At 44.9% G+C, this 24,773-nt stretch overlaps 1 protein-coding gene and 1 long non-coding RNA gene across 14 annotated transcripts; both read left to right on the forward strand.

Annotated features, from left to right (window-relative positions):
* The first annotated feature begins 4,212 nt into the window (after window positions 1–4,212).
* Window positions 4,213–20,839, forward strand: LOC109878600 (cytoplasmic polyadenylation element-binding protein 4-like). 12 transcript variants are annotated; one of them, XM_031797502.1, is made up of 12 exons: window positions 4,290–4,422; window positions 5,931–7,257; window positions 9,440–9,535; window positions 10,922–11,015; window positions 12,832–12,882; window positions 13,055–13,078; window positions 14,774–14,950; window positions 15,137–15,226; window positions 15,435–15,553; window positions 16,994–17,108; window positions 17,244–17,425; window positions 17,624–20,839. In XM_031797502.1, exons 2-12 carry the CDS (start codon window positions 6,187–6,189, stop codon window positions 17,849–17,851), a joined length of 2,247 nt encoding a protein of 748 aa, XP_031653362.1. In that variant the 5' UTR covers window positions 4,290–4,422; window positions 5,931–6,186; the 3' UTR covers window positions 17,852–20,839. The 12 variants fall into 12 exon arrangements, with proteins under 12 accessions (XP_031653366.1, XP_031653362.1, XP_031653364.1 ...); XM_031797504.1 differs by having other exon boundaries at window positions 10,925–11,015; XM_020470812.2 differs by having other exon boundaries at window positions 6,107–7,257.
* Window positions 20,840–21,368: 529 nt separating this feature from the next.
* LOC116354993 (uncharacterized) lies at window positions 21,369–23,907 on the forward strand. 2 transcript variants are annotated; one of them, XR_004204192.1, is made up of 3 exons: window positions 21,369–22,149; window positions 22,475–22,587; window positions 22,801–23,907. It is a non-coding gene; the product is annotated as an uncharacterized LOC116354993 (long non-coding RNA). The 2 variants fall into 2 exon arrangements; XR_004204193.1 differs by having other exon boundaries at window positions 21,375–22,149; window positions 22,511–22,587.
* The last annotated feature ends 866 nt before the right edge of the window (window positions 23,908–24,773 follow it).

Here is a 24,773-nt window from a genome sequence, read left to right on the forward strand (position 1 = left end):
TCAGTGGGCTAACACAGTCTTGTGGAGGGCTGGGGCAGACATTGTCATGTAAACACAATAAACACCCAATATGAACAACTTGTAACAAGAACATAAACCAGGTGGAAGTGTAGAGGGCAGCACTGCAGAGAGAACGAGAGAAATCTCTAAGTAACAGTGAGGTTCAGATCTGATCAAGGCGAGATTAATCAAGCCGTAAAGCTCGATTACCAGCTGAAAATAGCAGCAGCTTATTTGAATGAGATTGCTACGCAGCAGTGTGAACTGTGCAGCTTGGTGCTACCGAAGACACACACACAATCTCTCTCTGATGCTTTCTGATTCATCTTAAAGGGATAAATAACTGATTCAATCATTTGATTATCACATCTTGACCAATAAAGTATGTTCCAGAGTCAAGGCTTATGAAAGATTCCCAGCTAGCACATAACGTTCTGAGAACCATATGTTTCTTAGAGCTTGGTGAGAGAGTGGTTGTTGTATGGTTATTTTGCCTACAACCTTCCCACAACTCTCTGGTGCAGGATAGTTGTTTGGCTTTGGAACATTCTCAGCACATTTAAGGAACTTGACAAAAGACTGTTATTTTCCTGGTATTTCATTACTTTAACAGAACGTTTCCTAAAAGTTCAAACATGGTTACATTTCATTTACATTTTGGTAATGTTCTAGGAATGTTCTAAAACTGGTTTGACATTGGGAATGTTCTCAAGTTGTTCTGAGAACGTTAAGAAACAACCTTGTTCTTTGTGAATTTCAGTAATTTAGTATAATGTTTCCTACAGGTTTCCTCATTGTTCTACTTAGAGTCATGTTCTCAAATTGTTCAGAGAACGTTTAGAAAACTTTCTATAAAAATACAAGAAAACTTTAGTAACGTTCAGAGAATGTTATAATAACGTTATTTAAAAACATACACATTCTGTTCTCAGCATCAACAACAATCTCTCTATCCTCTATCTTTTGAGTGTGTTCAGGTGTGTTGGCCACGCCCACACCTGATCTTAATGAGCGCCCACACCTGATCTTAATGAGTGCCCACACCTGATCTTAATGAGCGCCCACACCTGATCTTAATGAGCGCCCACACCTGATCTTAATGAGTGCCCACACCTGATCTTAATGAGTGTATGTTTCCCTTGAAATGGGGTCTGTTTGAATAGACTAAAATGAAACATGACATGTTAGCTCCATCCTTGTGGCGCAGTGGAGTAATTCCATGGATAGAGAACATAAGTTCAAGTCTCACTGACGCTGACGCTGTGCCACAATAAAAAATAAATGTGTTTGCATGATTAATAGCTAAGAAAATTAATTTCCATGTGTCCTATCTGTGCTTGGAGTTCAAATTGTATTGGTCACATACACGTATTTAGCAGGTGTAGCAAAATGCTTGTGTTTCTAGCTCCAACAGTGCAGTAATATCTAACAATACACACAAATCTAAAGTAACGGAATTAAGAATATATAAATATTAAGGCGAGCAGTGTCAGAGCGGCATAGACTAACATACAGTAGGATAGAATACAGTATATATGAGATGAGTAATGCAAAATATGTAAACATTATTAAAGTGACTAGTGTTCCATTGTTAAAGTGGTCAGTGATGTCAAGTCTAAATACAGTGGGGCAAAAAAGTATTTAGTCAGCCACCAATTGTGCAAGTTCTCCCACTTAAAAAGATGAGAGAGGCCTGTAATTCATCATAGGTACATCATAGGTACATCATAGGTACACTTCAACTATGACAGACAAAATGAGAAAAAAAATCCAGAAAATCACATTGTAGGATTTTTAATGAATTTATTTGCAAATTATGGTGGAAAATAAGTATTTTGTCACCTACAAACAAGCAAGATTTCTGGCTCTCACAGACCTGTAACTTCTTCTTTAAGAGGCTCCTCTGTCCTCCACTCATTACCTGTATTAATGGCACCTGTTTGAACTTGTTATCAGTATAAAAGACACCTGTCCACAACCTCAAACAGTCACACTCCAAACTCCACTATGGCCAAGACCAAAGAGCTGTCAAAGGACACCAGAAACAAAATTGTAGACCTGCAACCAGGCTGGGAAGACTGAATCTGCAATAGGTAAGCAGCTTGGTTTGAAGAAATTAACTGTGAGAGCAATTATTAGGAAATGGAAGATATACAAGACCACTGATAATCTCCCTCGATCTGGGGCTCCACGCAAGATCTCACCCCGTGGGGTCAAAATGATCACAAGAACGGTGAGCAAAAATCCCAGAACCACACGGGGGGACCTAGTGAATGACCTGCAGAGAGCTGGGACCAAAGTAACAAAGCCTACCATCAGTAACACACTACGCCGCCAGGGACTCAAATCCTGCAGTGCCAGACGTGTCCCCCTGCTTAAGCCAGTACATGTCCAGGCCCGTCTGAAGTTTGCTAGAGAGCATTTGGATGATCCAGAAGAAGATTGGGAGAATGTCATATGGTCAGATGAAAACAAAATATAACTTTTTGGTAAAAACTCAACTCGTCGTGTTTGGAGGACAAAGAATGCTGAGTTGCATCCAAAGAACACCATACCTACTGTGAAGCATGGGGGTGGAAACATCATGCTTTGGGGCTGTTTTTCTGCAAAGGGACCAGAATGACTGATCCGTGTAAAGGAAAGAATAAATGGGGCCATGTATCGTGAGATTTTGAGTGAAAACCTCCTTCCATCAGCAAGGGCATTGAAGATGAAACGTGGCTGGGTCTTTCAGCATGACAATGATCCCAAACACACCGCCGGGGCAATGAAGGAGTGGCTTCGTAAGAAGCATTTCAAGGTCCTGGAGTGGCCTAGCCAGTCTCCAGATCTCAACCCCATAGAACATCTTTGGAGGGAGTTGAAAGTCCATGTTGCCCAGCAACAGCCCCAAAACATAATTGCTCTAGAGGAGATCTGCATGGAGGAATGGGCCAAAATACCAGCAACAGTGTGTGAAAACCTCGTGAAGACTTATGGAAAACGTTTGACCTCTGTCATTGCCAACAAAGGGTATATAACAAAGTATTGAGATAAACTTTTGTTATTGACCAAATACTTATTTTCCACCTTAATTTGCAAATAAATTCATTAAAAATCCTACAATGTGATTTTCTGGATTTTCTTCTCATTTTGTCTGTCATAGTTGAAGTGTACCTATGATGAACATTAGAGGCCTCTCTCGTCTTTTTAAGTGGGAGAACTTGCACAATTGGTGGCTGACTAACTTGTTTTTTTGCCCCACTGTATATAGGGCAGCAGCCTCTAATGTGCTAGTGATGGCTATTTAACAGTCTGACGGCCTTGAGATAGAAGCTGTTTTTCGTCTCTCTGTCCCAGATTTGATGCACCTGTACTGACCTCACCTTCTGGATGATAGCTGGGTGAACAGGCAGTGGCTCGGGTGGTTGTTGTCCTTGTTTATCTTTTTGGCCTTCCTGTGACATCGGGTGCTGTAGGTGTCCTGGAGGGCAGGTAGTTTGCTCCCGGTGATACGGTAGGCAGACTGCACCACCCTCTCGAGAACCCTGCGGTTGCGGGCTGTGCAGTTGCTGTACCAGGTGGTGATACAGCCCAACAGGATGCTCTTAGTTGTGCATCTGTAAAAGTTTGTGAGGGTTTTAGGTGCCAAAACAGTTAACCTATGCTAGCTGTCTTGTTGAAACATGTCCTCAGAACATTATTTTGTTACCTTCTAATAACCTAGAATTTCCGTTCTCAGAACATTAATGAAAACATTCAGGGAACCATAGTAAAACGTTCTCAGAACCTCCTCGCAACCTAAAACTGAACGTTCCCAGAACAGGCAAAATGTTCACTTCAGTTCTCAGAATGTTTCAAAAACATTCAGTTTTACTTCAGGAAACGCATGACTTCGTTCCCACAACCAATAGGTAACTTCAAAGGAACCAAATGTGCTAGCTGAGTCAAGATTAGCCTCTTAACTTGCCTTTTTCTTGTGTTTAAATGTGTTTAATAAACCCTAGATTGACTGACTAGATTTTTAAATGCAGGGAGTACTGAATGTATACAACACATCTAGTTTGAATTTTGTGCATTATTTACCTGCATGTGTAACTCCACCCATGAATTTCTCAACATCCTTATTTGGGCTGAGAACGTCTTGAACGCAGTGCCATTTCATTGAAAAGGCGTGAGATGGGTGTGGTTTACCCACACATATCCAATTAAACACCAGTCATCTGTGGAAAGGGGCGAGGCCGCAGAGGGAAACCCTTGCAGTCTGTGGGTGGGAGTTGGAGGAGGGGGCGGGGTTATGAGTCGGAAGTGTCTCCCTACTGGCCCAGCTGTCATCGACAAGAAGAGACCATTCGTACCGGTTGACTTGGAAATGCAGAAAATTGAAAAAAGCTGAAATATGGCAACATCTAGGAACCATAAGGACATGACGACAATTTAGAGGTACATAATGCACGATATAGAATCCGTTTCAGAAATGTAATGTCGTACCAGAGAAATGCACTCAGGTTTATACCCGTGGTTTAGAATTGCACAAAAATAATGACGACAACGATTGGTGCTAAGCTATGACATTGAACACACAGGACACGAAACCGACGAGGTCGTTTAAAGATACACACACCATTTAATACCAATATCACCGCATATCCAGCCCGTGTATCGCTGTCGGTGGAATTTTCGGATACATTGTTTAATTTGTCATCGACATTGTTGCCTATCTGCTTCGATTGCTCGTTAGAACGGCTACAATGTATCTACTGTATTAGCTTGTCGGCTATTACCCTAGCCGAGCGGCTTGTATACTGGGAACTAGGCTACCCTAGATTCAGCATAGACAAGAAACGTCACCAGCATTTTCTTCTTTAACTGGTCGCGACGGAGGAGGTCATAGCAGAAAATAATCTAGATATTCGGTAGGTGTTGGTGTATTTACCTTCATTATAACGCACGGGCATAGACACACACTACACTGCATATAGACCAACACTGATAATCGTAATGTGTTTGATTGACAGGGCACATGGAGCCCAATGCAGCAGCTGTTAGCTTGCTAGCCACATAACGACCTTTGGGAAGAGAAACGTCAACTAATAGCGTAGCCAGTCTGCCTGGTGCTATGTGCTTATACCGCAGCTAACCTACGCAGGTTCACTCAGGTGTTTTCTGTTGTGGCCTGCTAGTGCTACTGCTATGCTAAGTCTGTTATTTTATCATGTAGCCTTGGCCTACTGTGGCTGAGCGAGTCAATGATTTAATCTCATTGTTACATCACTAGCAGTCTGCAGTTGCAGCAAAGTCACTGCAGTTGGCAAGGCTGGTGTTGTTTTGGATGGCCTGTAGGATCAAATTGTAGAATGATAGCCTTTGTATTTATGTCCCCCCCTCCCTTGCCCCGGTCCCTCCCCCCTCCATCGCCCCTGTTCTCCCCCCTCCCTCGCCCCTGTTCTCCCCCCCCTCCCTTGCCCCTGTCCCCCCCCCCTTCCCCTGTTTCCCCCCCCTCCCTTTCCCCTGTTTCCTCCCCCCCCTCCCTTTCCCCTGTTTCCTCCCCCCTCCCTTTCCCCTGTTTCCATCCCCCCTCCCTTTCCCCTGTTTCTCCCCCCCTCCCTTTCCCTTGTTTCTCCCCCCCCTCCCTTTCCCCTGTTTCTCCCCCCCCTCCCTTTCCCCTGTTTCTCCCCCCCCTCCCTTTCCCCTGTTTCTCCCCCTCGACCCCGTATCCCTCCCCCGTCTCCCCACCTCGACCCTGTCTCCCCCCTCGACCCTCTCTCTCGGCCTACCCTCGACCCTCTCTCTCCCTCCCTCGACCCTCTCTCTCGGCCTACCCTCGACCCTCTCTCTCCCTCCCTCGACCCTCTCTCTCGGCCTACCCTCGACCCTCTCTCTCCCTCCCTCGACCCTCCACCCCCCTCACTCGATCCTCTCTCTCACCCCCCTCCCTCGACCCTGTCTAGTCCGCTTCTCATCCGTCTCCCCCTTTTTACCTCACCCACTGTTTTCCCTACATCACCTTTCCCTTCCCCTTTCTTCTCGCGCATGCCTTCACTCCTGTCCTCTCCCTCACCCCCTTTCTCCCTTCAATTCCTCCCTCTCTCCCGCACTCCTCTCCTTCCCTCCCCATGTTATACAGTAGGAAATAGGCCTAGAAGACATTGAGATAAGAAGAACAAAGTTGAGGAGGAAATATTGTCTTTACCCCGGGATTCATAAATGGACGACTACGGCTTCGGAGTCCTGGTGAAGAATAACGGCAGTGGCAACAAGTCTGCTTTCCCTGTGAGGATCCCCCCTCACCTCCAACCCCAGCCCCCCCACGTCAATCACCCTGCCAACCCCCCCAGCCCCCCTTCATTCGTCAACAGCACCTCAGCCACCAATGGAGGAGGTAGCGCATGGCTGTTCCCCTCCGTAACACCCCACAGTAACATGCAGGATGAGATCCTTGACTCCGACAAGTCCAAAGCCCTGGACCTCCAGGACCTGCAGGAGAAGGCCCAGCCGCAGGCCCTCTCCCCTGGGCAGCAAGAGGCCGGAGGTGGCCTAGGGGGGCTGGATGGAATCCTACCTGAGGACGGCTCCCTGGAGAAGGGCTCGTTGGAGAACGGTGGGAAGGAGAAGCTTAGGGGTGGGATGGACTCTCCTCCGGTGTTGGGGGGGTTTGACTACCAGGATAGCCTGGGGATGGGGACATCCGGAGCCCAGTCTACCACCACCTCCTCCTTGACCTCCTTCAACAACTGGTCCCCGACCATAACTTCCAACCCCTCCCCCGTTATCGGCGAGGACGTCGGGGGTGGGTTCTTTGGCCCGGCTGGTTCCAACGCTAACGGACCCCAGATGCTGTTCCAGAACTTCTCCCACCACGCGGGGCCCGGCTTCGGAGGGGCGGGGGGCAGCTTCTCCCCCCAAATCGGCCCTGTCTCCCAGCACCACCCTCCTCCCCACCACTACCACCCCCACAACCAGGGGGTCCCCCCTCAGCTCCGTCGCTCTCCAGCCTCCCCCCACCCTCCCCAGCCCTCCTTCCCTCCTCACCCCCACCGCTCTGGAGCTTTCACCCAGCTGCCCCACCTGGCCCCGGCCCAGTCCAAGCCCCCCTCCCCTTGGGGCAGCTACCAGAGCCCTGCCCCCCCCACTTCCACCTCCTGGAGCCCCGGGGGAGGTGGGTACGGTGGCTGGGGAGGGTCACAGGGGGTTCGTGAGTACCGCAGGGGCCTCAATGGAGGGGTGACGGCCCTCAACTCCATCTCACCACTTAAGAAGTCTTTCCCCAACAATCAGGTACTGAACTAGCTAGATATACTGCACACTCCCCTCTAACAACCTGGTACTGAACTAGCTAGATATACTGCACACTCCCCTCTAACAACCTGGTACTGAACTAGCTAGATATACTGCACCCTCCCCTCTAACAACCTGGTACTGAACTAGCTAGATATACTGCACCCTCCCCTCTAACAACCTGGTACTGAACTAGCTAGATATACTGCACACTCCCCTCTAACAACCTGGTACTGAACTAGCTAGATATACTGCACACTCCCCTCTAACAACCTGGTACTGTTAGATGTACAGTTGAAGTCGGAAGTTTACACACTTAGGTTGGAGTCTTAAACTCGTTTTTCAACCACTCCACAAAACTATAGTTTTGACAAGTTGGTTAGGGCATCTACTTTGTGCATGACACAAGGAATTTTTCCAACAAATGTTTAGACTGCTTTAATTCACTGTATCACAATTCCAGTGGGTCAGCAGTTTACATACACTAAGTTGACTGTACCTTTTAAACAGCTTGGAAAATTCTAGAAAATGATGTCATGACTTTAGAAGCTTCTGATAGGCTAATTGACATAATTTGAGTCAATTGGAGGTGTACCTGTGGATGTATTTCAAGGCCTACTTTCAAACTCAGTGCCTCTTTGCTTGACATCATGGGAAAATCTAAAGAAATCAGCCAAGACCTCAAAGAGAATTGTAGACCTCCCCAAGTCTGGTTCATCCTTGGGAGCAATTTCAAAACGCCTGAAGTTACCACGTTCATCTGTACAAACAATAGTACGCAAGTATAAACACCATGGGACCACGCAGCTGTCATACCGCTCAGGAAGGAGACGTGTTCTGTCTCCTAGAGATGAACGTACTTTGGTGTGAAAAGTGCATATCAATCCCAGAAGAACAACAAAGGACCTTGTGAAGATTCTGGAGGAAACAGGTACAAAAGTATCTATATCCACAGTAAAACGAGTTCTATATCGACATAACCTCAAAGGCCACTCAGCAAGGAAGAAGCCACTGCTCCAAATCCGCCATTAAAAAAGCCAGACTATGATTTGCAACTGGGGACATGGGGACAAAGATACTTTTTGGAGAAATGTCTTCTGGTCTGATGAACCAAAAATAGAACTGTTTAACCATAATGACCATCGTTATGTTTGGAGGAAAAATGGGGAGGCTTGCAAGCCGAAGGTCACTATCCCAACCATGAAGCACGGGGGTGGCAGCATCATGTTGTGGGGCTGCTTTGCTGCAGGAGGGACTGGTGCACTTCTCAAAATAGATGGAATCATGAGAAGGGAAAATTATGTGGATATACTGGAACAATATCTCAAGACATCAGTCAGGAAATTAAAGCTTGGTCGCAAATGGGTCTTCCAAATGGACAATGACCCCAAACATACTTCCAAAGTTGTGGAAAAATGGCTTAAGGACAACAAAGTCGAGGTATTGGAGTGGCCATCACAAAGCCCATCCTATAGAAAATTTTGGGGCAGAACTGAAAAAGCGTGTGCGAGCAAGGAGGCTTACAAACCTGACTCAGTTACACCAGCTCTGTTAGGAGGAATGGGCCAAAATTCACCCAACTTATTGTGGGAAGCTTGTCGAAGACTACCTGAAACATTTGACCCAAGTTAAACAATTTAAAGGCAATGATACCAGATACTAACTTGGTGTATGTAAACTTCTGACCCACTGGGAATGTGATGAAAGAAAGAAAAGCTGAAATAAAGAATTCTCTCTTCTATTATTCTGACATTTCACATTCTTAAAATAAAGTGGTGATCCTAACTGGCCTCAGACATGGAATTTGTACTTTTATTAAGTTTCAGGAATTGTGAGAAATTGATTTTAAATGTATTTGGCTAAGGTGATTATTAACCTTCAGACTACAACTGTATATGACACACCTCATACCTGTTAAGACCGGATGTCCCAAAGGCCTCAGACTGATGAGTAGATTAACCATATTCATATAACAGTCTACAATGAACTAGTCAATCATTTTTCTTTCATTTCAATGCTTTGCCAAACTCCAGTGGTGCTTGATTTAGTTGCTTATGATATAATTTATTCGTGACTGCAGTCCATAAAATGAACTCTCATGTGCTTCAATGGTACAATCACATGGTACTATCCCACATGTACTACATAGAACAATATTATATAATATTGTTCTATCTTCCAGGTGCCCTCTCAGAAGTATCCTCGTAATAACTCTGGCTTCAACCAAAAGGCCTGGATGGAAGACAGCATGAGTCGCACTGACAACTTCCCTTTCCAGGTGAGAGAAGTGATGAGCAAACTAGAGAGAAAATATATTTTTTCCACCCTTATAGGACAATGAAAATGGACTTCAAACATGTTTCTATATTGTTAAAACCAACACGTGCAGCTTGGTAAAGGCATTTTTGATACAAGAGTCAGAGCCAAATTATATGTTCTGATATGCGCAATACAGTACACATCAAAGTAAATGAGAAGAGCAAATATGATCTAGTTACTAGTAAGTAGAGCATCTGATAACATCAATGACAATTAGGCCAACAACCTTTTTCATGATGAAATTCCCAGTAACTATGTGTTGTTGTATATGTAGTCTTCTAGATCTGTGAATGTGGTGGTAGCGTATGCCATGAGGAGGCCTAATCCGGTAATCAGTGTTCACTCAAAATAGGACCGTACTCCCTGTTTTAGTGCACTACTTTAAACCAGAGCCTGGTCAAAGGTAGTGCACTATACAGGGAATTGGGTGCCATTTGGTACGGAAACTTCAGCCTTCTTCTTTCGTTAGAGATGCAGCACGTTAAATACGGAAACCCCAGCCTCCTCCTGTTGTTAGAGATGCCACAACGCTTGTATGACATATTGACATACTGTCATCTCACTTCTGCAGGCGTTGGCCCTTTTTGAATACATAAAGAAGGCCCTGTTTGAATACATAAAGAAGGCCCTGTTTGAATACATAAAGAAGGCCCTGTTTGAATACATAAAGAAGGCCCTGTTAGAATACATAAAGAAGGCCCTGTTAGAATACATAAAGAAGGCCCTGTTAGAATACATAAAGAAGGCCCTGTTAGAATACATAAAGAAGGCCCTGTTTGAATACATAAAGAAGGCCCTGTTTGAATACATAAAGAAGGCCCTGTTAGAATACATAAAGAAGGCCCTGTTTGAATACATAAAGAAGGCCCTGTTTGAATACATAAAGAAGGCATACATCCTTTCTTCTTTGAGGTAAACGCAGATCTGACATGACCTGGATTGCCTAAAGCAGTCGGGTGTAAGTCTAGCTTTTCCAGTCACACACAGATTGGTGATTACTTCAAGGAAGGGATTATTTGAAAAGCAGTCAGTGTCTATCTACAGAGACGGGCATGTGACACAAAAGCTGTAGATGGCCTACATCTGGAGATATCTCTGTAGAATCACAGAAATACATTTTGGTGGTAGTTTGTTCAATAAGCGTCACCACAGAACGTCTCCGTGAATGTGTAACTGTTTAGGTCTAAAGTACCAGGACAACATAGTTCTCATCTATTAACAAAGCAAAACTGTGTCAAGGGTCTAGATTAGAACCTACCACGGGTTCTAGCGTCAGAATGGTTGTGTTCCTGTTCTTAGAAAACTGCAGGCTAATCATCGTGTTCCTTGTCTCTGTGTCTCTCAGCAGGAGAGAACCCGTTCCTTCGATGGCTTCAGCATGCACTCCCTGGAGAACAGTCTGATTGATATTATGAGGGCTGAACAGGATTCATTGAAAGGTGGGTTTCTCTGTTTCTCGCAGTATGAAAAAACACCCTGGGTCTGTCTTCACAGAGTGTCTCAGAATGAGTGCTGTTCTTGAATGAGGTTTTTTTCTTTTAGGAAAATAATGAATATGATTATATGTACAAGGGGGACCTGATCCTAGATGCTTTGAATATAGGCCCTGGTATTCTGTAATACTCCACGAGTATTACAGAGGCAGAACACTGCTTCCAGGGCAAACGTTACCTGGAGAGCAATGAGGAAATATGAGCTGAACATACAGTAATGGCATATTTTCAATGTAGAGACAGAAGATTGATTTCAGGTAATTCTGACCGGTTGGTAAAATGTCTAGTTGCGCTAGTGCAGGATAGAGTTGAAATGGCTTTAAATCAAATCAAATCAAATTTATTTATATAGCCCTTCGTACATCAGCTGATATCTCAAAGTGCTGTACAGAAACGCAGCCTAAAACCCCAAACAGCAAGCAATGCAGGTGTAGAAGCACGGTGGCTAGGAAAAACTCCCTAGAAAGGCCAATACCTAGGAAGAAACCTAGAGAGGAACCAGGCTATGTGGGGTGGCCAGTCCTCTTCTGGCTGTGCCGGGTGGAGATTATAACAGAACATGGCCAAGATGTTCAAATGTTCATAAATGACCAGCATGGTCGAATAATAATAAGGCAGAACAGTTGAAACTGGAGCAGCAGCACAGTCAGGTGGAAGTTGAAACTGGAGCAGCAGCATGGCCAGGTGGACTGGGGACAGCAAGGTGTCATCATGTCAGGTAGTCCTGGGGCATGGTCCTAGGGCTCAGGTCCTCCGAGAGAGAGAAAGAAAGAGAGAAGGAGAGAATTAGAGAACGCACACTTAGATTCACACAGGACACCAAATAGGACAGGAGAAGTACTCCAGATATAACAAACTGACCCCAGCCCCCCGACACATAAACTACTGCAGCATAAATACTGGAGGCTGAGACAGGAGGGGTCAGGAGACACTGTGGCCCCATCCGAGGACACCCCCGGACAGGGCCAAACAGGAAGGATATAACCCCACCCACTTTGCCAAAGCACAGCCCCCACACCACTAGAGGGATATCTTCAACCACCAACTTACCATCCTGAGACAAGGCTGAGTATAGCCCACAAAGATCTCCGCCACGGCACAACCCAAGGGGGGGGCGCCAACCCAGACAGGATGACCACAACAGTGAATCAACCCACTCAGGTGACGCACCCCCTCCAGGGACGGCATGAGAGAGCCCCAGCAAGCCAGTGACTCAGCCCCTGTAATAGGGTTAGAGGCAGAGAATCCCAGTGGAAAGAGGGGAACCGGCCAGGCAGAGACAGCAAGGGCGGTTCGTTGCTCCAGAGCCTTTCCGTTCACCTTCCCACTCCTTTACTCTGTCTAAACCTGCTCAATCACACACACTTACCTGTTTAAGTACTGCTATGCTGACACTTTGATCCATGCTCCATTCTCCGTTCTCTCCACCACCATGAATTAAACATTTGGGTTACGTTTTGTCGCATACCATCTCTGAAGAAATGTTTTATAAGCCAAGACCCAGACTGCTCTTCAGGAGTTTGTCACTATGTTAATTCAGGCCAGTCCATCACTTATTTCCTCCCTCTGATCAGGTATCGCTATCTATTGGCTGTTAAGTCAGAGTTCTCTGGACGCTTTGATGGTTCTGCTGCTCATCTCAATTCTCATTATCTTCAGTACATCACAGAACAGCTACAGATGTTGAAATGTGGTGGCTATATGGAGTGAGAAGGCAAAATAATGTGCATATTCTAACTGACTTCGGTCTCTTCCTCTCCAGGTCGCTATGGTTTCTCTCACCAGGGCGGAGATGGGTCTTTGCCCATGAATGGTATGGAAATGTTATATTTTGCCTCAAGTACAATAAAGTTTATAGCTTAGTTCAGCCATTCACAATACAGGTAGTCAATTGGATGCAAGTTGTTCATGGAGTGTACATTATTTTAGAACCCTGTGCTGTTAAGAGTTGGTATAAAGGTTGTTGTCTCTTGTTTTACATGCAGCTAGGAGCTATGGCAGACGACGAGGTAAAGCCAAACCCAAAGTGTCTTCATGTTTTAGCCTAAGTCATGTCATTATTTGCAAAGCGGCCATTAAACAGTACATGCTGTCTGTCTGGTTTGGCCTCTCTGTGTCTGGGGGAATAGGGTGCCATTTCAGATGCCTTGTCTGTGTTTACCTCTTAAATGCGGACTGTTCACTAGTCACTGAACCTGCAGAGGAAGACTTCAAGTCCCCAGGGAGGATTTGAAATTAATAGAATAAAAAAATTCTAAATAAAATGGATGAATTCTATAAATACTATGAAGCATTTAAAAACGTCCATGTAGATTATGTGGCCTACTGCTCTGTGTTGCTTTATATACTTAACATGAAGTCTTGAAATGGATTTCCAGGTTGTCTTTATTGCAGTTGTGCTGACTGACCATCTCACACATTGCTATATTAATAATGTTCAACAGGTGTTTGTTGTGAAATCTGATCATATGTACAGCGCAACAGCAAAAAAGATGAGCTGACATGATTGTCGGGTGCCTGTTTCCTGCTGGGTTTTTATGACCTGGCTGTGGTGGCGGAAATCATGATTGGTTTCATGATCATGATTCTCTTTTGTCTTCATCACAATGAAAAATTGCTTTATTTGAGTTAATTTGATTTCAATCAATGTACCGCAATTTTATTGTAGGTGTATTTATTTGGGTACAATCTTACCCTTTTTCGACAACTGAGCCAAACAGAGCTGGTTAAATCCAAGCTCTACAGAGCTGGCTTGGTTAAATCCAAGCTCTACAGAGCTGGCCTGGTTAAACTTCCACAATAGTTGTTGAAAAGGACAATGTGAAAATGAATTATCGGAGCCAGCACAGTATGGTTTGAAAATATATATTATAACCACAAATAGGTGCTAAGTGGCATAAAAATGTCCAGGCACTCGTGTTTGGTTTGAAAGTTAAAAAGCCTTTTAATGTATGAGACATTAAAATACTTCAATGTATATCAGCTTACGTCTTCATCAGGGTGTCTGGGTTAGTACGGTTTGGGTTGGCAACATGGTGTGAAATAAGTCCAGGGTGTCGGGGTTGGCAACATGGTGTGAAATAAGTCCAGGGTGTCTGGGTTAGTATGGTGTGAAATAAGTCCAGGGTGTCTGGGTTAGTACGGTTTGGGTTGGCAACATGGTGTGAAATAAGTCCAGGGTGTCTGGGTTGGCAACATGGTGTGAAATAAGTCCAGGGTGTCTGGGTTAGTATGGTGTGAAATAAGTCCAGGGTGTCTGGGTTAGTACGGTTTTGGTTGGCAACATAGTGTGAAATAAGTCCAGGGTGTCTGTTAGTACGGTTTGGGTTGGCAACATGGTGTGAAATAAGTCCAGGGTGTCTGGGTTAGTATGGTGTGAAATAAGTCCAGGGTGTCTGGGTTAGTACGGTTTGGGTTGGCAACATGGTGTGAAATAAGTCCAGGGTGTCTGGGTTAGTACGGTTTGGGTTGGCAACATGGTGTGAAATAAGTCCAGGGTGTCGGGGTTAGTATGGTGTGAAATAAGTCCAGGGTGTCGGGGTTAGTATGGTGTGAAATAAGTCCAGGGTGTCGGGGTTAGTACGGTTTGGGTTGGCAACATGGTGTGAAATAAGTCCAGGGTGTCTGGGTTAGTACGGTTTGGGTTGGCAACATGGTGTGAAATAAGTATCTCATCTCTACCGATCTATCTCTCTGCCCTCTAGGTCACTCTAACCTGTTTCCCATGGAGGACGAGCGGTCCTTCGGAGAGGACGAGTCAGGTGACCAGGGACTTCCTGGTTTAGGATCCGCCCACTGTTTCCCACACCTCAACGGAGAGCGAGTGGAGAGATACTCACGCAAGGTGTTTGTGGGAGGACTGCCCCCCGATATAGATGAAGGTATTGATCAATGAACAGAATAATACACCTTTTACAATGTAGTTCTGAGTTAAAGACGATGAGAGGTGTCTCTTTTCTATGTTAATGGGTCCCGATGTGATGTCAGAGGCATGAAGGCTATGTGCTACAACTGCAGGGTCCTGAAGAGCCTGTGTAGCTGACTATCTTTGACTCTTTCATTCTCAGATGAGATCACCGCCAGTTTCCGCCGGTTCGGTCACCTGTTTGTTGATTGGCCCCACAAGGCTGAGAGCAAGTCCTATTTCCCACCCAAAGGTGAGTCTGATATGGTCACATTGGCCAGGAAATACTCTGGGCCCGAGGAATGAAGGGGAACCTCTGGGCCCGAGGAATGACGGGGAACCTCTGGGCCCGAGGAATGACAGGGAATTCTCTGGGCCCGAGGAATGACTGGGAACCTCTGGGCCCGAGGAATGACGGGGACTAGATGGTCATGAGTATTGAGCTCTTTCTTTCCCTCTAGGTTATGCATTCTTACTGTTCCAAGACGAGAGCTCTGTCCAGGCTCTGATCGATGCCTGTATCGAGGAGGATGGCAAGCTCTACCTCTGTGTCTCCAGCCCCACCATCAAGGACAAGCCTGTGAGTGGAGCTTGACGTGTCTGTGTGTGACACACGAGCCAGTCTGTCTTGGTGGGAGTTGTCTGTCCTCCTTGTCAGTCTAGCACTGCTGGTAAATGGTTGTGAGATCTTCCCAGTCCAGTCACCTAGTTCAGCCCGGCCCAGTCCAGTCCACTCACCTAGTTCAGCCCGGCCCAGTCCAGTCCACTCACCTAGTTCAGCCCGGCCGAGTCCAGTCCACTCACCTAGTTCAGCCCGGCCCTGTCCAGTCCACTCACCTAGTTCAGCCCTGCCCTGTCCTGTCCACTCACCTAGTTCAGCCCTGCCCTGTCCAGTCCACTCACCTAGTTCAGCCCTGCTCAGTCCAGTCCACTCACCTAGTTCAGCCCTGCCCTGTCCTGTCCAGTCCACTCACCTAGTTCAGCCCTGTCCGCTCACCTAGTTCAGCCCTGCTCAGTCCAGTCCACTCACCTAGTTCAGCCCTGCCCTGTCCTGTCCAGTCCACTCACCTAGTTCAGCCCTGTCCGCTCACCTAGTTCAGCCCTGCTCAGCCCTGTCCGCTCACCTAGTTCAGCCCTGCTCAGCCCTGTCCGCTCACCTAGTTCAGCCCTGTCCGCTCACCTAGTTCAGCCCTGTCCGCTCACCTAGTTCAGCCCTGCCCAGCCCTGTCCGCTCACCTAGTTCAGCCCTGCCCGCTCACCTAGTTCAGCCCTGTCCGCTCACCTAGTTCAGCCCTGTCCGCTCACCTAGTTCAGCCCTGTCCGCTCACCTAGTTCAGCCCTGTCCGCTCACCTAGTTCAGCCCTGTCCGCTCACCTAGTTCAGCCCTGTCCGCTCACCTAGTTCAGCCCTGTCCGCTCACCTAGTTCAGCCCTGTCCGCTCACCTAGTTCAGCCCTGCCCAGTCCAGTCCGCTCACCTAGTTCAGCCCTGTCCGCTCACCTAGTTCAGCCCTGTCCGCTCACCTAGTTCAGCCCTGCCCAGCCCTGTCCGCTCACCTAGTTCAGCCCTGCCCAGCCCTGTCCGCTCACCTAGTTCAGCCCTGCCCAGCCCTGTCCGCTCACCTAGTTCAGACCTGCCCAGCCCTGTCCGCTCACCTAGTTCAGACCTGCCCAGTCCAGTCCGCTCACCTAGTTCAGACCTGCCCAGTCCAGTCCGCTCACCTAGTTCAGCCTTGCCCAGTCCAGTCCGCTCACCTAGTTCAGCCCAGTCCAGTCTGCTCACCTAGTTCAGCCCAGTCCAGTCCACTCACCTACAGTAAGTCAGCCCTGCCCACTCCAGTCCACTCACCTAGTTCAGCCCAGTCCACAAACCTACAGGAAGTCAGCCCTGCCCAGTCCACTCTGCTCACCTAGTTCACATCTAGTTGTAGGGACATTGAAAGAGTTACAAACGTTATGAAATGTGTTATTTTCTAGATGTTATATGGGTGTTACCTGAATGTTGTCTGGCCGTTCCTCTAGGTCCAGATCCGTCCTTGGAACCTGAACGACAGTGACTTTGTGATGGACGGCTCTCAGCCTCTGGACCCCAGGAAGACCATCTTCGTAGGGGGGGTGCCACGTCCTCTACGTGCAGGTACTGGACTGTGATTCTGTGTGTGTGTGTGAGAGAGACTCTGAGCTACAGTAATGCCCAGGCTTTAGCTCAGTAGGCTAACACTGTCTGACAGACCCAGCCAGCCACATCATCCTATATGTGTTAATGTTCCAGTGGAGCTGGCCATGATAATGGATCGTCTGTATGGAGGAGTGTGTTACGCTGGCATCGACACAGACCCTGAGCTGAAGTACCCTAAAGGAGCGGGCCGTGTGGCTTTCTCCAATCAGCAGAGCTACATCGCTGCTATCAGCGCTCGATTCGTTCAGCTGCAGCACGGCGAGATCGACAAACGGGTGAGTCAGTCTGGTCTGTGGTAGTTTAGCGGAGCCACATACGCCGTGCATTTTGTCCAGGAGAAAAACCATAGAGACCTCACACGAACAATAGCTAAGCTACAAAATGGAGCTGGGTCTGAGCTTCTCCCCTCTGGTTTCTCTCTTGTCCCATTCCATCTGGGTATGTTTCATCTCCTCTTTCCCCCTCTCCCCCAGGTGGAAGTGAAGCCATATGTGCTGGATGACCAGCTGTGTGATGAGTGCCAGGGGACACGCTGTGGGGGGAAGTTCGCTCCCTTCTTCTGCGCTAACGTCACCTGTCTCCAGTACTACTGCGAGTACTGCTGGGCCGCCATCCACTCCCGGGCCGGACGAGAGTTCCACAAGCCACTGGTCAAGGAGGGGGGAGACCGGCCCCGACACATATCCTTCAGGTGGAATTAGGGAGGGAGGGGGATGGGTTATGTTGTAGAAAATAAATGCACTTTTCTTTTTGCTGGTTCCTATTTAGTTTCAAAATGAAAAAAGAAATTTAAAAGCTTAATTTAATCTTCTTTTTTTTTAATCAGACTTTCTTCTAAGACAAGTAAATGCTAAGAAGTAAAACGAAGTGAAAGAAATCCCGTTTTGAATTTAAGTTAAGGTGTGCATGAGTACTTGGATGCATTATTAGATATGAGAAGAAATGTTTCTTCTGACTGTACTTTCTTTTCTCATTAGCTGGCGAAGCTGCTTACATTTGTTGTCAAGAGTAACATATATAACATTTGAGTGAGCTATGTGCTGCACCTCAATCAGTATATTAACTAGGACAGTTGCGTTTTAAAGGGTGCACTTATTTTGTTACTTTACGCATGCAGGATTAGATTTATAATTGTATTGTTAACCAAAGGTTGAGAGCAACTGGTCAGGTTAAAGTTCAATAGTCAAAGAAATCCACTGCAGGAGGGCAGACAGAGTGACAATTCCCTTCATCATAAATAAACTGGTCAGAGTACAAACAGGATTATTTAAGAAAAATTATCCCCTCGGTATCGGGCCTGACATCAGACTGGTATGTGTTTCTAGATCATGGTTTAAAATGACTCTTTGTAGCCAAAATGGGCAAACCAAAGATTGGCCTAAAAACAAGTGATCAAAGCCAGTTGATTATCTAAGGGGTTTAAGGACTATAAGACTCCATTTTCAGGTTCAGGAGGTCAATAAGGCTAGTGCCGTTTTAAGTTGTGAAATTGAGGAGAGGGGAGAAACAGTCTTTGGAAAGACACTTTCAGCTCATAAAGACTACAGCCCTAGCTGTCTAGGCAGGGCTCCGGTATTGGCAGTAGTATTAGCTCACTTTATATTGTCAGGGATATTAGCACTGGATGCTAACATGCTAATGCTGTAGTACTAGTAGGAATGCACAGTACAGTGGTAGCTAGCTACAGTGTTCCCTGAGTGACATAGTATGCAGCCTGGTACTATGTGCTTTAGTGTTAACCATCTCCTCTGGCTATCATTGTCCAGCCAATTAACACAGAGAGGAGTTGGCTTAAGCACAGACAGACAGGACTACCAGGCTAGTCTCATGGTGATCTGGCGCACTCTCTACCATGACTGGAGTGTAGAGGAAGTAGATCCGAGCTGTGGCGAATGGATTCGCTAGTGGATCTTAGCTGTGGAGGATGAATACGTTAGTAGTTGGACACTCTGAAGAACTTACTGTCACAGAGATAAAGATATTATTTTATACATGGCCTGCTGATTTTTGTACAGTGTTTTCTAGCTGATTATTTTGTCATGAACATATATAAATTTATTATGCACTACTTTTCTAAATATTTTTTTCAATAGTCATTTTAGGCACATTTTTCACAAGATGGGATAACTCCTTTTGCAATACCTCATTTTTTTCACTTGGTGAAAAATAATTTTGTACCTTTGTTACTAAGAGATCTGCATTTATGGTAAAACTTAATTTAAAAAATAAAAAATGAATGATATTAATATAATTTTCAATTTAGCTTTTTATATATTTAAGTGCTGGTAAATGTTAAATTGTCTGGTGTGATTGTGTAGAGAAAAGAAAAAGAGTTAGCCAATCATGTACAGACTTCTCTTTCATAATAATAAACCATAAGTACTGGATCTTAAGGCATGACAAGACCTTTCTAAACTTATTTTGATAGTCTTGAAACATATATATTCAGCTTGTAGTGGGTAAGGAAAATCTTGGGGAAATGTTTTGGCTTGGGTGGATGAGTGAACCCTTGTTCCCTTGTATCATCAGTGAATGATGACAGGTGTTCTAAAAACTATTTAGATTCTCATTCTGGAATTACCTGAAGGTTCCAGAACGTTCCAGTTATTCTAGGCATGCATGACATAATACAGAATAACATGACTATTGACTAGTGTTAATGCAGAAAACTATTGTAATGCACTAGATCTCTCTTTTATTTTTGTATGAGTTAAGTTCTCTTTCAGATCACCTAATATCTATCCTCTCTTTCTCACCTAAAGTCTGCCTCCCTCACAGACAGACCTGCTGTACATGCAGGATACCACATGAGTTTAGCCATGTAGAAGACACTTGTTCCTTAAGAGACTTGATCACTCCACCCCTGTGATGTGGCATGCTTTGGGACATAGACTTGAATGTGATTCATGTTGCAAGTTAACTTTGAGCCCTTATGTGCAATACTTCTTCTTTCGTAAAACGGTTTCCCTCTTTCTGCAATGTAAATCATTTAACCCCATATAAACCATGTAAACATTCAAACAGGATTATTTTCTCAGTCTATTGTTCATGCTGGTGTCTGCAAAGTCAAACAAAACAAGAGACTTTCTACTAATATATAACTGAATTTATTTTTAAACATTATTTTGTGCTTATTCAATTATTTTGCTACTACCATGCTACTGTGATTAAGAAAACATTGTATATACTAAGTTGATAACGTATTTAGCATTTGTTATATTTTCAATTGAAATGTAAAATTATCATTTGGATCAGATTTTTCTATTTTTTGGGGTGATGTGTTGAACTTGTTGATGTCTAGGTTTTCTAATTGCTGTTTGTGTACCACATTCAGAGGAATAATGTCTGTTAGTATTACTTGATTGCGAAACATGTCAATAGTTTTTAATGGTATGTTGGGAAGGTTGTATTTATTGATATACCTTTTTTACTTGAGACATCATCTTGATTTTTATTATGGTCATTTCGCATTTATAAGTTCCAATTTGTATATTTCTCCCCTCCGGTTATGTTATGTGGTAACAGATGTCAGTTTTTATAGTTGGTTTGTAGAACTGAAGTAAAAATCAAGGTCTAAAGTCATATCATCATCTGCAGCCAACTATTTATAACTGTATGCATACAACATTTGAAGTATTTGTAATGTGAGATGTTGAAAGAATAAAACTCAGCTGTGAGGATAAACAGTGGTTGAAGTCAATTTCTTGAGGAAAGCAAGGCATGTGTGCTGTTAGGTTTGTACATGGAAAGGGAAAACACACAGGCTCTTTTTTTCAGTACATTCCTTTTGAACCCTGCACCCAAATAAAATGACTCAAACACTCCAATTTCTCATTATGTTGCTAAAAGTGGACATAACTCACCTCCATGGAATTAAACCCATTTGGATTGGTATAAATACTGTTACAGCAGTCCATTCCTTTTTAATCCGTGATGGGCAGTGAGTAAGTGCACACTTCATGGAGAAGATTGTCCCTCCTCACAAGACCAGTCTTTCTACATTGTTTTGTTCCTCTTTTTATTTGTGTGAACAGTGTTGTGACCCTTGTTAAATGCATTTGACTTGACTAGAAGGGGAGAGTATTGGACCATAACCGTTGAGTGCAGCTGTGTGTGACAGAGACCAAGGAGGAGGTTTCTGACACATCTGGCCTGGTAAGTTGAACCAGGTCAGAAAGGGCAAATTATAGATGCAGGCAGATCCAATCGTACTGCCCGGACCTTTGGCTCCTGATACCAACAACGACGGATACCCAGAGGGTTAAAAGTGGACTCAACATGCCACTGCAGTATGTACTATTACGTTTGTCAGAAAAAGAAAGCAACGCCATCTGCTGGCGAAGAGAAGCCATTGTAATGCAGCATGGCAAATATCTTATTTACATAAATCAATTTGGCTGGCAGTGGCAAATTGTACTGCTCTTTTTGTCAGTGAGTGACAACACTAATGTTCACCAAATAAGTGATTAGCAGCTAAATTGAGAATTAAATAGTGCGTTGTTGCATCTCTAACTAGATCAATAGATTAATGTTTACAGACTGGGCACGTGCAGCTAACCCTAACTGCTCGAGGTAAGTAGGGCTCGAGACTGTCCGTTAACTAGTCAGCAGCATTTTTTGAGAGACTAACTTTTGCTAGCTAACTTCAAATTATTGTTGATAAACGGGCATAGAAATAAAATGCCAGGTGCTGTTCAGTTCAAGGCTGTTTACGTGCCAAGTTTTGGATCTCAATCCTCACGATGTAGTCAAAAAGATGGACAGCAAACGAATGAGTACTTGATCGAGTTGTCCAGCTCAAGGAGAAGACAAGATACATTGTCAACAAAAAAGATCAAATTAACGAAGTGTAACAGCAAGCCTGCACTGTCCAAGAAGAAACGAAAGGATGAGAGAAGGTCGATGCCTCCACCACGACCCGTGATAGAGACAGCTGCCCGATGTCAAGGTGGAGGAGAAAGATCACAGAGACGGAGAAGTCCTAGCGTTGGCCAAAGATGTAACTACACTAAAATAACGTTATCCAGAATATTGTCAGAATAAGTAGTTAGCTATCAGCAGAATGTTGTCATGTGATGGTCTAGCTAGCTAACGTTAAGTTGGGTGTATGTCAAGGGTAGGCTACCCAACTCAACCCTGTTAGAATTCTTTAAAAATCCATTAATCCACCGTAATTTCCTGGAAGTATTCACTGATTAGAATGAAAAAAACATGAATATATGTGGGTCGTTCAGTTTACCTGTCCAATCATGTCTAACCAGTGCTAATTTCAAGGAAGCTAGGAAGGAAGGAATCACTTTAAAATATTTTAAACGGGGCCGCAGTCTCGTTCCTTCCTTGTTCCTCCATGTCCGATACAGGCACTCCTCAGAGCATGATGAATGAAGACCTCTTCACCTTCTACCAGAGAGACGAGCACACGTCAACCAACCAACCTGTAAATTTGATGCTGTATTACAAATATGTCTGATTTATTTGTGTGGTTTGTGTCTGTTGCCTCCATTTCCTGGCAGTCTGGCAGCTGTTGAATTGTGTTACCTGTCACAGACCTACCGTTATTAAACTACTGTACTGTCTCTAACCTACAGGGTTTTTATATGATGTTGATGTGGGCTTTGCCATAACTCTGTTACTTCTCTCTCCTCCCCAGCAGTGGGCAGCCAGACAGGCTGTGTTAAGGACCATCGGTAGGATGCTGCAGGAGAACAGAAGCATCAGAGAGAGACTGGTCTCCCTCAGCCATAGCAGTCAGGCTATACATTGAACTCAGTCTGAAGACTAGATTACAATCTGGGAATGATACGTAGATTATGGAACTTCTCTTTCTCTCTCAAACTCAGGAATGGAATATTTTTATTTGTTTCCCTTAAATGTTATGATTTTGTTTTAACCAAGTTTATGGACTACCTGGCAAATGTGCTGATTTGAGATGGAATGAAGATGAGGTTATTTATGTTACCTGAAACTAAACCTGTACTGTATATCTCGAGCAATCTGTTCCTATCGTTTCCTCTGGTTGAAGAAATAGACTATAAGTTGGTTTTGATGGGGAACACACAGATTTTTACTGTTGTCAACTATTTTGACTGTTGTCATGGGGAACAAAGAGTTCTGAATTAAAACAACTTCTTGAGGAGAAAGTGTTGTTAATTTCTGTTATGTCTGGTGAGCTATAACAGGTCAACCAACCCTCCTGGAGTGCTACTACTGGGTATGAAGGCTGTTGCACCTGCCCTTCTTCCTCATGGAGAACCTCACCTCTTTTTCCACTAGAGGGAAGTGTCTCTATGTTGTGTGTGTGTGGGTGTGTTAGATACTGTACACTCAGCCACCTAAAGGTAGAATACACAGGTCAGCCACAGCTCAACTTTCTCAGTCAGAGGTTCTCAGTAGAGCCTGGGAGTGTCCAAAATGGCACCTTATTCCCTTTATAGTGCACTACTTATGAACAGAACCCGATGTGTTTCTGTTTCCTGCTCCTTATTAGTGAATTAACAACCCACAGCCAACATGTGTTTCTGTTTCCTGCTCCTTATTAGTGAATTAACAACCCACAGCCAACATGTGTTTCTGTTTCCTGCTCCTTATTAGTGAATTAACAACCCACAGCCAACATGTGTTTCTGTTTCCTGCTCCTTATTAGTGAATTAACAACCCACAGCCAACATGTGTTTCTGTTTCCTGCTCCTTATTAGTGAATTAACAACCCACAGCCAACATGTGTTTCTGTTTCCTGCTCCTTATTAGTGAATTAACAACCCACAGCCAACATGTGGTTCTGCTTATCCTAACATCATTAGCTGTAGTATTTACAGGCCAGTTGTGTTGCCCTGTGTATCATAACACACTAAAGTCTGGCCTTGTACAGTATGTATACACATGGAACACAACATACACACAGAAAAACATCCCCTAAAGGATCAGCTATATTGATCAACTGACACAGACATCTATCTAATCTAGAGTATTTGAAATAAGGTACAGTAAGTGTCTGATAAGACAGACTACATCTCTCCCTGATTCTACCTGTGATCAGACCAGTTTCAACTGAGCGTACATCGTTTAACACAGGCTGAATGACATGGTACCTACTCACGTTAATTACATTCCCCTTCTCTGTCTCTTGGATACCATGAAGGTAGTTAAATAAAAAATACACTCACCGGCCAGTCTATTAGGTCTATCCATCTAGTACTGGGTCGGGTCCCCTTTTGCCTCCAGAACAGCTTATATTCTTTGGGGAATTCTACAATGTGTCGGAAATGTTCCAAAGGGATGTTGGTCCATGTTGACGCCATGGCATCACGCAGTTGCTGCAGATTGGACGGCGGTACATTCATGCTGTGAACAGCCCGTTCCCTCTCATCCAAAGCTGCTCTATAGGGTTGAGGTCTGGGGACTGCACAGGCTGATCAAGTAAACTGAACTTGCTATCATGTTCCCGGGTAATGTTTTTCCACTCCTCAATTGTCCAGTGTTGGTGATGGCGTGCCCACTGGAGCCGTTTCTTCTTGTTTTTAGCTGATAGGAGTGGAACCCGGTGTGGTCGTCTGCTGCAATAGCCCATCCGTGACAAGGATCGACGATTTGAGCGTTGCGAGATGCCCTTCTGCACACCACTGT

This window comes from Oncorhynchus kisutch, linkage group LG19, assembly GCF_002021735.2.
Source record: "Oncorhynchus kisutch isolate 150728-3 linkage group LG19, Okis_V2, whole genome shotgun sequence".
Classification (NCBI taxonomy): Eukaryota; Metazoa; Chordata; class Actinopteri; order Salmoniformes; family Salmonidae; genus Oncorhynchus; species Oncorhynchus kisutch.